Source organism: Mustela lutreola, chromosome 3 (genome assembly GCF_030435805.1).
Source record: "Mustela lutreola isolate mMusLut2 chromosome 3, mMusLut2.pri, whole genome shotgun sequence".
NCBI classification, from domain to species: domain Eukaryota; kingdom Metazoa; phylum Chordata; class Mammalia; order Carnivora; family Mustelidae; genus Mustela; species Mustela lutreola.
Window position 1 is genome coordinate 137630737 of NC_081292.1, and position 14187 is coordinate 137644923.

At 40.3% G+C, this 14187-nt stretch overlaps 1 protein-coding gene across 12 annotated transcripts in view; it reads right to left on the reverse strand.

The window, feature by feature from the left end:
- OSBPL6 (oxysterol binding protein like 6) overlaps positions 1 to 14187 on the reverse strand; it is a 204355-nt gene that overhangs the window by 82000 nt on the left and 108168 nt on the right. For all 12 annotated transcript variants that reach the window (XM_059166931.1, XM_059166941.1, XM_059166939.1 and 9 more), the window contains one exon: positions 7493 to 7751. In XM_059166931.1, the coding sequence (XP_059022914.1) occupies positions 7493 to 7594 (102 nt within the window). In that variant the 5' untranslated portion in view covers positions 7595 to 7751. The remainder of the gene's footprint in view (positions 1 to 7492; positions 7752 to 14187) is intronic.

The following is a 14187-nucleotide window of genomic DNA, read 5'->3' on the forward strand; positions in this document are numbered from 1 at the left end:
AGAGCAATAGCATCTGGTTTTCTGAAATGACCTGATAATGATACGAATAAAAATAAACAATGGCTCCAAACAGTGGCCTCACTTTTTTAAAATGCAGATCCTTGGCCCTAATCCCATAAGTGACTCTTAATCTCACAAAACAAACTGAGGGTTGCCGGGGGGGGGGGGGGGGGGGGGGGGGGGGGGGGGTTGGGGAGAAGGGGTTGGGATTATGGACATTGGGGAGGGCATGTGATTTGGTGAGTGCTGTGAAGTGTGTAAACCTGGTGATTCACAGACCTGTACCCCTGGGGATAAAAATATATGTTTATAAAAAAAAAAAAAAAAAAAAAAAAATAATCCCCTGAACCACAAGACTGTCTCTACAGGTGGTCTCAGTCTTGCATATTGTAAAAAATTCTCTAAAATATGTAAATGTAAGAGTAATTATCAAGACAAACAAACAAAATCCAGTCAGCTGGTCATCAATTTAGCCTATCATATAATGTCACCATAGAATAAGCACTATGAGTGGGAAATAGTTACTCCTGTTTTAAAATAAAGTTATTGGGGTAGTTGAGTGAAGGGTATTAAGGAGGGCATGTGTGGTGATGAGAAATGGGTGTTATACGCAACTAATGAGTCAATGAGCACTGCATCAAAAACTAATGATATGGGGGTGCCTGGGTGGCTCAGAAGGTTAAGCCTCTGCCTTCAGCTCAGGTCATGATCTCAGGGTCCTTAGATCAAGCCCCGAATCAGGCTCTCGGCTCAGCGGGGAGCCTGCTTCCCCCCCCACCCCTCTTTGCCTGCCTCTCTGCCTACTTGTGATCTCTCTCTGTCAAATAAGTAAAAAAAAAAAAAAATCTTGAAAAAAACCCCACTAATGATATGTTGGCTAGCTAAATATAAAAATAAATAAATAAATAAAAATAAAGTTGTTGAATACAGTAATTTGAAAAGATATATACACCTCTATGTTTACTCTATTATTTACAATAGCCAAGATATGGGGCGACTGGGTGGCTCAGTGGGTTAAAGCCTCTGCCTTCAGCTCGGGTCATGATCCCAGAGTCCTGGGATCGAGCCCCACATGGAGCTCTCCGGGGAGCCTGCTTCCTCCTCTCTCTCTGCCTGCCTCTCTGCCTACTTGTGATCTCTGTCTGTCAAATAAATAAATAAAATCTTAAAAAAAAAAAAAACAATAGCCAAGATATGGAAACAACCCAAGTTTTTTCCATTTCTGAAGTATATCCATTCGATAGATGAATGGATAAGGAAGATGTGGTATGTGTCTGTATATATAGATATTTCTCTATATAAGAGATATATATACATATGCACACAATGACTATTACTCAGCCAAAAGAAAGGGGTAAGATTGTGCCATTTGAGACAACATGGATGAACCTAGAGGGTACTGTGCTAAGTGAAATAAATCAGATTGAGAAAGACAAATACCATATGATTTTACTCCTAAGTAGGATCTTAAAAAAAAAAAAAAAAAAAAAAAAGACCCAAATCCCAAATGAATAAACAAACAAAAAACAGAATCAAGACGTACAAATGCAGAGAACAAACTGATGGTTGCTAGAGGGGAGGGGGATGGGAGGTTGGGTAAAATGGGTGAAGGAGAGTGGGAGCTACAGGCTTCCAGTTATGGAATGAGTATATCACAGGGAGAAAAGGCACCGCATAGGGTATATAGTCAGCAATGTTTTAATAGCAATGTATGAAGACAGATGGTAGCTACACTTGTGGTGAACACAGCATATAATGTGCAAAGTTGTTGAATCATTATGTTGTAAACCTGAAACTAATGTAATATTATGTGTCAACTATACCAAATAAATAAAATAAAATAAAATAAGTTACCTCCCACCCCCACCAATATTTTTAACTTTCATGCAGAATGCTCCCAACTCTGCTTTTGTCTGATACCGTTTCCTTCATTAGCCTCAAGTCCCTTGTTTCACCATATAAGCGCCGTCAGCAGCAAGCAGAAAGGTCTGTGCTCTCAGCTCCCCTCACCACCTTTGTATAATCCCTCTTCCATTCTCAAAATCCACTCGTCTTGGGAGATACAGAGCTCCCCACGATACTATTTTCTCTCTTTGTCATCTCGCCACCATGATTATTCCTTCACAGCTATCAAGACCTCTGGAACCTGGTTCCCAATCTTTCTCTCCATACTGACTCCTCATTTATTTATTCATTCAAACATATTCGAGCCGTACCATATGTGAAGTACCGTGTGAGGTGCTAGGCGGACATTACTGAAGGAAATAAAATCCCTGTTTGCAGGGAGCTTACAGGTCAGTGACAGGCCATAGAGGAAGGGGACATAGACGGGAACAGATAGATACGTAACCTATCCAGTGGTGGTTAATGCTCTGAAGACAGGGGAGGTGAGCAGGCAATGCATGATGAGGGTAGGCAGGGCAGAACAGAGAAGGCTATCCAAAAAGGATGCATTTGGAGACTGAGTCAAATATAAGAACAAACCTGGGGATGCCTGGAGGAAAAGCAAGTTAGATTATGGGGGTCCAAAATGCAAAGGCCCTGAGGTGGGAACACAATAGAGGAAAATGCTGGAGAGAAATAAGGAGAACAAGGCTGGAGATGGGATCAGAGAGGTAGGCAGAACCAGATGATGAATGAGGCTATAGGCAATGGTCAGCAGTTCAAGGATTATTCAGAGACAGATGGGACCACTAGAAGGTTTGCAGCAGAGAAGTGGCTTGTTCTGACACAGGTTTTGAAGGGATCCCTCTGACCACTCTGTGAAAATGGTCTGTATGTCGGGTGAGGGACATACAGGCAGGGAAACCAGGTAAAAGACTATGGCCATCGTCTGGATGAGATGTGACAGTAGCTCAGACCAGGGTGGAGGGGGAGGAGGTGGTAAGCAGAGGTCAGAGCCCAGGTACATCTGAAGGTAGAACCAATAGGATTCATTGAGGGTTTGGAAGCAGGTGTAAGAAAAAGATGTGTTGAGGATGATTTCTGGCAAAGTTTCTGTTTGGACCAAAAGAAAGAAGAGACTTGCTGCTTATTGAGATAAGGAGGACTGGGAAGCAGTAAATTTGAGAGGAAAATGAAGAGCTCAGTTTTGGCCATGCTAAGTTTGCGATGCCCTCTTAACGTCCAACTGGAGATCACTCTTGGTAACCTCAATATTACTGTGGTTGACTTGATATCCAGGATCAGGGCTAGCAATTCAAATGCTTTCTGGGGCCGAGGAGGAAACATAAACATTGAAGCACAATAAGGAAAGGCAGGGACTATGACCAATCAGAGGGTACATGCCCCATCTAAAGGGGAAGGTGCTTCTAAGTCCAGTCTGGTGTTGCCATTTCAGAATCTGGGCTCCAGTGTTCCTAGATCTTCCAATTTCTTTCTTTCTTTCTTTCTTTCTTCCTTTCTTTCTTTTTCTTTAAGGTTTTATTTATTTATTTGACAGAGCAAGAGAGGGGAAATGAGAGCACAAGCAGTGGGGAGCAGCAGGCAGAGGTAGAAGCTGAACAGGAAGCCTGATGTGGGATTCAAACCCGGGATCCTGGGATCATGACTTGAGCCAAAGGCAGAAGCTTAACCCAATGAGCCACCCAGATCTTTCAATTTCTTAACAGAAAGAAGAATGTGGATGTTTAACCACCAAATCTTAGAAGAATAAAAAAAGTTCCGAAATCTACTAGATTCTAGAAGTGCTCAGTTAAAGTTCTAACAACAGGATTTATCAGTGTCCTTAATTTATTAATGTATATTGCAAAAAGAGATTGTGTTTAGCATTCCTCTCAGTTGATAATAAAACTCTTTTCATACAGCATCTCAAGGGGAAGGCTTTCTTTGACAGATATACTTGGAAGTACTGATTTATGTATAAGTTCTAGATGTCATAATCAACCCCTCTATTTCCTTTTTGAAAAATTTAGGGCATCTATTTCTTGGAGCTTAAGAATTATAGTTGATCTCTCTGTTTCTGTGTCTGTCTCTTTCTCTCTCTCTCTCATACGCACGCGCGCGCACACACCACACACAGCTAATTTTGTTAGATATTCTAACATTGACTATCAGTCTGAAATGAAATGTAAATGGAGCAATTACTGAAGCCTTCCAACTAGTTAAGTACTAAGTGGAGTCCTGACCCTCTTGTGCTCATGAAGAAACACTTTGTGAAATCACAGGGGCACCGAATCACTTCAATTCCCAGCTCCTCTTCCTCCTTCACCTGTTGTTCTACAGAATTTGGCCACAGGAAGGATGGGCCAATTACTACTATGCGCTTAGCAGATGTTCTTTGTTTTATGTAATCTATGAGGAAGGAAGAAGAGAAAGGACAAATAAATCTGGAATGGCAAGTTTGTAATAAGAAGACAAGACTGATGCCATTGCACGTCTTTAAAAATATCCTCTAGGATATATTAAAATATTTGAGGTGCAATGCTTGTCTCTAAAGAATTAGAGCATGTCGTCAGTTTGCTCATAAAACTGATGAGGAGGGTGCCTGGGTGGCTCAGTTGATTAAGCCACTGCCTTCAGCTCAGGTTATAACCCTGGAGTCCCAGGATTGAGTCCCACAGTGGGCTCCCTGCTCAGCGGGGAGTCTGCTTCTCCCTCTGACCCTCCACTTCCTCATGCTCTCTCTTTCTCTCTCAAATAAATAAAGTCTTAAAAAAAAAAAAAAAAGCAGTTGAGATCAGTACATAAAAAGATAAACAATGGAAACATGTCAAGTGCTGCCAGAAAGTTCTGTGAAAGTTCAGAGAAGGGAGAGGGCAACGTGGGGTTGAGTGGTCAGTGCAAGTTCCTATGAGCCAATCCTTGAAGCCCAGAGACAGGGATGGGGCACTCTGAGGAACGATGAATAAACAAGACTGTATGGCGTGGGAGGAAAAGGAGATGCTGAGGTTTGATCAGATCATGGAGATCATGGGACACCAAGGAAGGAAATATGGCCTTAACTGTGTTGGCAAACAAGAGTCTTCGAAGGGCTGTGAGAATGAATCTGCCATAGTAAGGAAATTTGATCTCACAAGGCAGTAAGGGAGACAGTGAGGTCAGAGAACCACGGAAGGTACTGAGATGATGGAGTCTGGGCTAGCAGGTAGGCAGTGGAAATAGAAAGAAGTGGTCACATTATGAAGAGGAAATAAAATGTCAGCCTACTGAATGTGGGAGGGTCAAAGGAGAAAGGATGGCTTGGACCCTGGGTCCGTGAGAGGATGATTATCCTGAGAGCAAATGGACCTATATGTATTAATTTTAGATGTAGTGATACATCTATGTAGAAATGCCCAATCGATTAATTAGTGATCTAGAACTAGACCTTGGTAAGGACAGGTAAACAGTGAGCATTAAGGTATCAATGTATTCTCCGCTGTGTGCAGATCATTTACTTATATGATCCCTTTATGAGGAATAGGATGGACTCGATTTGCATCAATGTCTATCAAATCAGAACAGTAACATTTGAGGAAGACTAATTTATCACACTTTCTTCCCATCCCTCCACTAGGATAACAGTCACACACAATAATAGTACATATAAAAACCACTGCATCATAGGATACCACAGGATCACTCAAAAATTCCAATTTCCACAAGTGAATACTAGATGTTAGGAAGTGATGGAGACAGGGAGGGAGAAACAGAACTCTAATTGTTCTCTATTCACTCCCCTGAGAGAGATGAACCAACACCAACAGGAGGCAGGAAGGAAGCAGAGGAGAGAGTCCTGGGGAGAGTTTGAACCCACTGAGATAAACAGAAACTAAAGTAAACCCTCCTTAACGAATAATGACCTTTCGAACATTGTCTCGGTTTACAGACATGCTATTTTATTCTCATCACAAGACTTTTCATTCACAAGGCAGCCAGGAGTCATGTCTTCTACCTTCAGACTCCCTCTGTGGACTGGGGTCTCGGTTTCTCCCCGTTGTTTTGCACAGGAGCGCCGGAGCTCAGGTGCAACAGGCCGCCCCACAATGCACGACAGATGTTTCCACAGCCATCATCCATCTTTTCCATTTGCCACAATTCTCTGGGGTGATCCGGGTCAATTCCATCCTTGCCTCAGCAGCTGGGATGGCCAGGCTGCTTAAAGTGTCTTTCAGTTGTAATACCCAGGGCAAAGGAGAAAGGGAGAAGCCGTAACAAGAAAGGACAGGGAGGCAGGTGAACGATAATCTGAAATCGCAGACTTAGAAAGCCTCTTAGCATAGCTGCTATTTACCATAAATGTGTTTTCATTCATGGTACTTTCAACATTTTAACTGTGGGTAGTCATAAATTTAATGGTATAACTGCTTCTAGTGAAGGGAAGACGTCCTGTTTGAACTCTAGAACAAAGGACACCAGTGTCCAAAATACTGGTAGCAGAGATATCTAGAACCTTAGAACCTGGGAAAAATATACAGGTAAGGATTCTCTGATTCTTACAGATAACCCAGCAATCTCTTGCTAGAAATGGGAGGAGTGCAGGGAGGGTCTGCAGACTGAGGCCCCCCTAAGGGAATAACCCAGCAGTGCCTTCCCACCATCTAGAAGAATGAAGTCACATCAGGATTGGCTGTCTCAAAACCCACATCTACAGTATGAACTATGAAATAACCGAAGTTCATAGTTCTGGAAACTAGGCAATATACCTTCAACACATAAAACAGGGAGGAAAAGCACTGCAAGAATGATTTACTAAGCAAATGTCCCTCAAAAGAAACATTTTTATAAATAGTTCACTAAACCTGCTTACTGTAAATTTCCAGTTACATCACAAAAAAATCCCATCAGGAGATTTTGGCATAATGGCCAACAGCAATACTCAAACAACAACCTGTTTTGACCGTGAAGACAATTCATAGGACTAACTCCCCCCACACAGCCCTGGCAGGTACAACAGCTCCTGAGGTAGTAACGAGGTAACTCTGTACACAAAAATAAGGGACAGAATTGGTTCCATAGGATTAAACAATTATTTATTAACAAGAACAGTAATTATTTTATTAACAATAATTGATTTTCTCTACTGACTCTAAGCATTAGCAGAGCCCCCCCCCCCCCCTTAATTCTCTGATACTATGATTTTACTTGTTTCCTAAGGCCTGAATCTGTCACCACATTTCGAGAAACACCCAACAGAAGTTCGTGGTGGACAGGCCAGTGAGAGACCTGTAGAAAGAAGACCTTGTGCAGGCTCACACGCCTCCTCCCCTTCCATGAACAAAGAGAGAGAGCAGAGAGTTCAAGTTTCTGAAGGTGCTCTCACTCTTTGGGTGCACAGTGAAGAGGAAAGCAGGGCTTCCCCAGCCACCCCTCCTGGTGGTATACACTCTAAAAAAGGATCCTAAACAACAGAAAAACAAGAGCAGGGTCTTCATAGGCATCACCAGGAGAGTTTTCCTGTGGAATAACACTCTTCACAACAACATTTCAGAATTAATTAGTGAGCCCATCATATCCTAACGGTATTGTATTTGCAGAAAATAACAAAACGCACTTGGTACTGTTCTCTTACCTGCCGACTGTCCCTATGGGAGGATGTTGAAGAAGAGGCACTTCTATGGGTCGGAGTGGAGGTTTTATGAGCAGGGGATATGCCCTTCTCGTCTGAACTCATAGCTGCAGTTAGAGTCTAGTTGTATGCACTTAAGACCATCCCAAGTGTGTCTCAAATTTGCAGACAAAGAAGTAGATGATTTTTCAGCTTTAGTTCCATTTCATGAATCAGGCTTGATCAGAAAAGAGAAGGCAAATATTGAAGGTGTCCAAAATACCTAAAAGCAAAACAAACAAATAAAACCTCATATAATTAAAATACAAATAAAAAACCATTATATGTAGGAAAAAGTACCAAAATGTTAGGGAAAGGACGAACTCTAATAGACTAGGAAGTATTATTTCTTCTGCTAGATTTTAAGGCAGAGGCTAAAAGTGTTAATATGAAATAAATGTCAACAAGGAAAATGGAAAGAAACCATATGCTAAGTCAGATTCTTCCCTCACATTCTCTCTGTTTTAAAATAGATTACAAAGTTATGTTCTGGACCCTCATGCCAAAGTGGATCAGTTTCCTCCCCTGGAAGTTCAATTCCCTAAACCTCTGCCTTTGGCTCTGGTCATGATCTCAGAGTCCTGGGATGGAGCCCTGCACTGGGCTCTCTGCTCAGCAGGGAGTCTGCTTCCCCCTCTCTCTCTGCCTGCCTCTGTGCCTACTTGTGATCTCTCTCTCTGTCAAATAAATAAATAAAATCTTTAAAAAACAAAAGAAAACAAAAACAAAAGAATCTACTGACGGATGGGCACGTTCTGAAACTGGGGTAATGCTTAGAATTGCTTCATTTAGCCACAGCCAAGAGCCACTTCATTTTTCACTTGGATACACATAAGGAAAGCCTGAACTATAAGTGCTGGGACCAAAAACTTGTGTCTGAGAGAAGCATTGCTCAACTGGCAACACAGATCACTAACAAAGGGGTTTTTTTAAAGGTAAGCATGACAATCTGTGACCCACAGACTGACTACTAAAGCAGTCTGCTTTTCCAAGAAGACAGCAAGACTAAATTCTAGCCCCCATCTTAATGATAATATTCCTTGAAGGAAGTACAGGACACTTGGGTAAGTACTATAGCACAGTTTGGAAGAGAAAGTTCCCGGCAATGATCCGAAAGCAATCCTAAGGCTAAAGAAAAGTGAGACCTGAACTTCAGTCCAGAGGAAGAGAGAGTCAATCAAAAAATCAGAAAAGAGTAGAGATGGAGGAAGACACATGGTGAGAGAAACTCACTGGATCTGGAAGTCAGAGGTATTCCTGACCAAGTGGGTCTGAGCTGAGGTCTGAAGGATGAACAGGAGTTAATCAGGGGCTTGTATGTCCAGCCTGATGTGATCGAGTAATTAGGGCTGGCCGTCATGATTAGAGCGGCATGATGGGTCAGAGAGAGGCAGACGCTAGTCCCCGTGGGGACTTGTTGGCCATATTCAGCATTTCAATTTTTATCGTGAGCATAAGAGGCCATAAAGTGGTGTGGTCTAACCAGATTTCTGTGTTTAAAAGGATATACCTTGACAGACATGAGGAGAACCAAACTGGGGCAATAAAGAAGGTGTGGGAAGCCCCATCAGGAAGCAAGAGATGATGGTTAGAGAGGTGATGGGAAACTGGGCATCCAGTCCAGGCAGCTGTAACTGAGTATGAAGGAGCGGGGGAGGGAGGGTGGATGGGGGAGTCGAGGAGAAGGCAGAGTTGAGGAGGCCTCCTGGGTTTCTGGTATTCCGAGCGAGGGCTGGCCAAAAGAAATCCAGGATTGACAGAAAGTCCCAAGTACGGTTTGACCCGTTGAGTTTCAGGTATAACTGAGGCATTCGAATGGTGACAAACACGTGGAAATACAGTTCCAGAGCTCAAAGTATCAAGAAACAAGAAAGGTCTCAGGTACACAACCTAACCCTACACCTAAAACAGAGCTCAAAGTAATTTAGGCTGTGGACAAATGTTTAATAGGTTATATTCCCAAGATAAATATATTGTATGATTTATGTATAGATCATGTAAACTCTGCAAGTGCAAGTAAATTTGATACAGGTCTGAAATAGTTGCATTTTCTAAATCTGCAACATTATGTTCATGGTTATCAATTAATTAACCCTGAATGTGTTAATCAGGATTTTAATGGTCACCTGGCTACAGAGAATATTCAAAAGAATAATCCAATAAATTATTATATCATAAAATTATAGTATTAACTCATTATCAATATATTAATATAAATAAAATATATTATCAATATATTAATATATCATATAACATTACTATATTACTATATTATTTGATTGCAATATATCACATAAATATATGTCAATATATTAATGAATAACATTGATATAATAGTGTATTATTATATTAAATTATAAATTGGGAAAACTGGACTGTCTAGTGAATAAAACTTGTAATCCTTTCTTAAGATTTCAACTTCATTGGCAACCACCACTTAACTCCAAAACTAGAAAGTTTTCTCTTGAAACAAAACTGGTCTTTGCATTAATAGAAAGATAAAGAGCTGCGGTGCTCTTGCATCGGCTGGAAATCAGGTTCCACTGAGTGTTGCCAGAAGACAGTAAGAAGCCGACATTTGACAGATGATCATCTAATTCCTTTATTATGTGAAGGGAGTCTAATATTATGTGAAGGGAGTCTAATATTATGTGAAGGGAGTCTAATGAGTGTGAGTAAGATTTCTCAAGCCAAGCTCTGGTACCAGCAAACAGAAAGCAAGAACACTGCTCAGGTCCTTGATTTGAAGTATTTTCTGGTCCAAGACATTGTACAAGATGCGGACACTTGAGCTAAGAGCATGGAGGTTCTACGATGTGTTCAAGTGCCCCCAAGGGATGAGGCTGAAACAATCAAACCTATTAGACTGTTATCCATTTGGAAGTAAATTCAATCCACGCAACATCAAGAGCCAACATTTCCTCTTTTGAACTTTTTTTTCTGAACCACAGCCAACTCCCAACTGCACTTTCTCCATTAACACCAATGCTAACACCTTGGTTCTTGTTTTAATTTAAAAGGACATTTTCAGGTCGCCTGTCTATGATGACAGGGCAACATTTTGGTTGAATGACAATTATGAAAATCTTGAATAATATTAAGAACGAAGAAAAGGCAATTAAAAGGACTTAATTCATTCCAAGAATCATTTTTGGCATTATTGTTGTGTCTATTACCCCAAACCGATTATCAATCAAGTGTTTGACCAAGTGAGTAAGTTATACCTACTCTTTACTTTTAGAGTATAAGAATTAGTGTGACATTAAAAACAAGTATTTCGGGATGCCTGGGCAGCTCAATGGGTTAAAGCCTTTGCCTTCAGCTCAGGTCATGATCCCAGGGTCCTGGGATCAAGCCCCACATAGGGCTCTCTGCTCAGCAGGGAGCCTGCTCCCCCCCCCACCTACCTCTCTGCCTATTTGTGATCTCTGCCTCTCAAATTAATAAATAAAATCTTTAAAAAACCACAATAACAAAAAATAATTATTTCATCTCTATCAAAGCACATGTTCATAAATCACCCAAACAAAATCCTAAGCCAAGGATTTGATTTTATTTTTTGAAAGACCATAGATTTTAAAGTCTATACCAACATAATTCCTAAACTTAATGAGAAAAACATTGTTGCTGAAAGTAACAGCAATACAAGAGCTGAACATCTAATTTTCTGGTCTCCTTCCCCATTCATATCAGTGGGATCACTACAATCGCTTTAAAAAGTACTCTAACAGTTGCATTTACACTGAGTGACATAAAATTCAGATTCATGACCCAGAGACCTCACTAAAGCCTGACGTGGCAGGGAAGACTTCTAGAAGCTGCTATTCACAGGCACCATAAATTGCATGTGTTCATCTGAAATTGAACTGAGATGAAACACCTGGAACCCAACTACGTAGGCTGGGCTAAGTTGTGACACGGTAATATATAACCCTCAAATCTCAAGGGCTTTCAAGAAAGCTTTATTTACATGTCTCATTTACATGTCCTTTAGAGGTCAGCTGCACCCCCATTCTATATCCTCTTCATTCCAGGTTTTAAGAGTAACTCCCATGTGACAAGGGAAAACAGCCATGGTGGCACCATGAGATAGTTCTTAAAGTGTTTGCTTGTAGGTGACACATGTCACTTTCACTCACATCTCATTGGCCAAAGCAGGCCAAACTGAGTTTGATGATGCATGAAAGTAAAATGCATCCAATATAAAGGAACAAATACTTAGGGTCAATAATCTACTATATTCACCATAGGAAAAGATGAAAGCTCATATGATAATATTGAAACTGACTCTAGTTTCATCACCCAGTTAACATTTGATTCTACTTTAACCAAAGTGGGAAAGGAATGTCCACTCTATCTGTAAGACACTCTTCAACCAACAATATACTGGTAACAGCCTTCTTTGTGAACAAAGGACCATCAGTATCATGGCTCTGAATCACTACATACAAGACCATTACACAGCTATACCATGATCCATTTGACCATGCTTCAACTGGGACATTTAGGTTGTATTCTATGTATTGTGAAACGATAAGATTTATCATAGAAGAGTTCCTAGTAACTCTGTTTGCTTTTGATTATTATAAAAATGACCCTCTTTGTTCACTTCAATATTTTTGCTTTATTTGACATCATCTGTTCTCCTTCTGTTTGCAAGTGATTAATGCAATTTGTACATTCTTTTACATTGAAACTTTCTGTATCATTTTGTATTATCTATTCCTTTTTAATGATCCCAATATTAGAGACTTTTTCCCATTTCCATTTAATGTTATAAATAATAGTTGGATTTATCTCTGCCATATCATGTTATACTTTCTATTTTATGATTCTTCTCTGTTTCCTTTGATGCTTGATGGTTTTTCCTTATAATATGGATTCTAACATGGTTTTAATTGAGTTTTATATTTGACCTTAATGTGAAAGATAAAATTCTGCTTGTAACGTTGTTTCCCTTCAAATTGCTCTAAGTCCTGTCAGAACCCACAGTCTGCAACTGAGAGAGTCAAGAGTAAAATGGTATCCTTCTAGTCTCCCTTGCAATGTCAGACCTTCCTCACCCTACCCCAAATCAAAATTATATCTTCCCAGTCCTTTTCCCAATCTTGGTGACTTAATTGGGAGTTTCAGAGAATTACACTTCGTATTCTAACACAACTGGGAGGAAATGATACCACTTTTTTCTGGGTAAAGCCAACTAAGGTCTCCAAGCATGAGGACAGATTGTAAGAAGGAATTCTTCTGCCCTTTCTCGAATAGTCTCCTTTTCTGCAAGAGCAGCTGAGGTTTGTAATAATCAAGACCTTGCTCAATCAAGATTTTCCTCAACTTGGGGAAGTGCCTTCATAAAATTAGGTCTAGTTTTGACATTAGATCCTGTTTTAATTTAGTGTTTGGTTTGTTGATTTTTTTTTTCAATATTTGTCTATTTACAGATATTAGATGATCCCAAGCAGGAGTCACAGGGGAGAGCGTTCCTATTATCAACTGATCTTATCAATGCAATGTCACTATAGACTGGGTAGAATAAATTCGTTTTCTATCAAGATCATCACCAGAGCAATGAATGCCTATTCTCATTACATATTATTGTCATTATGATGTCATTATATATTCAAGTTTTTTTTTCCTTAAAGAGAGAGGGTAGGGAATCTTTTTATTTTCTATAGTCATTAACCCCCAAAAAGAAAAAGAAAATCAAGGACTGCTTTCATAAAAATAAGGCATATCTTCTAAAAAAGATGGTGGTGTAAGATTTGATAAACATTTTCCCAGCAAATGACTAAAAAGAAGGAGCTAAGGGATTTTTTTAAAAATATTTTTTTATTATTATTATTTTTAATAAACATATAATGTATTTTTATCCCCAGGGGTACAGGTCTGTGAATCGCCAGGTTAGGGATTTTTTTAAAAAAGAAAAAGATCCTTAGTACTTTTCACTAAAGAATAGTGGCCACTACATGACATAAAATGTAAGGAATCACTGGACTCACAATCAAACCAGTATGTATGAAACCCAATATACAACTCCCTTCTTAAGGCAGTCAAGTGGCGTGGTAAGAAGATCTGGCAAACTCCACCAGTTTCCCCTAGATTAGAGAGGCAAGGAGCAAGAAGCACAGGAACAGGCCTCGCCACTGATTAATAGCTTTCTGAGGCCATGGAGGAACAGCAATCCCGACACACAAGCACTGGCCTGCCTGGTCTTTTTCTGCTTTCCTTAGTCTTGGCTTCCAAACAGCATGGTGGACATGTCCCGAATGACGTCCAAAATACAGCCCTCCCACCCCCACTCCCACCAAGCCATCATTTACCAAACTAAGGAGGAAAAAAACACACAAACAGACAAGTTCTCTGATTGTGACTGCTGAAGACTGGTCACTCTCCACCCTCCTAAGATCCTTTACTAAGGAAATGAGTAAGACAGACCTATGTTCTACCTCACTTAGCCCTCTAGGGGGAGTTTTCAGAGGGTCTGAATGCTAATCAAGTAAACATGAAGGGAGCCAAGGATTACTGGCCCAGATACTCTTGAGAAGGAGCAGATTTCACATAAAGAAAAGCAAAGTTAAAAAAAAAAAAAAGGTGTGTGTGTGTATGAAACAATTTGAAAAATTATTCCCCCAGTAGAAGAGCAAATTATTCCGTGCAAGAGA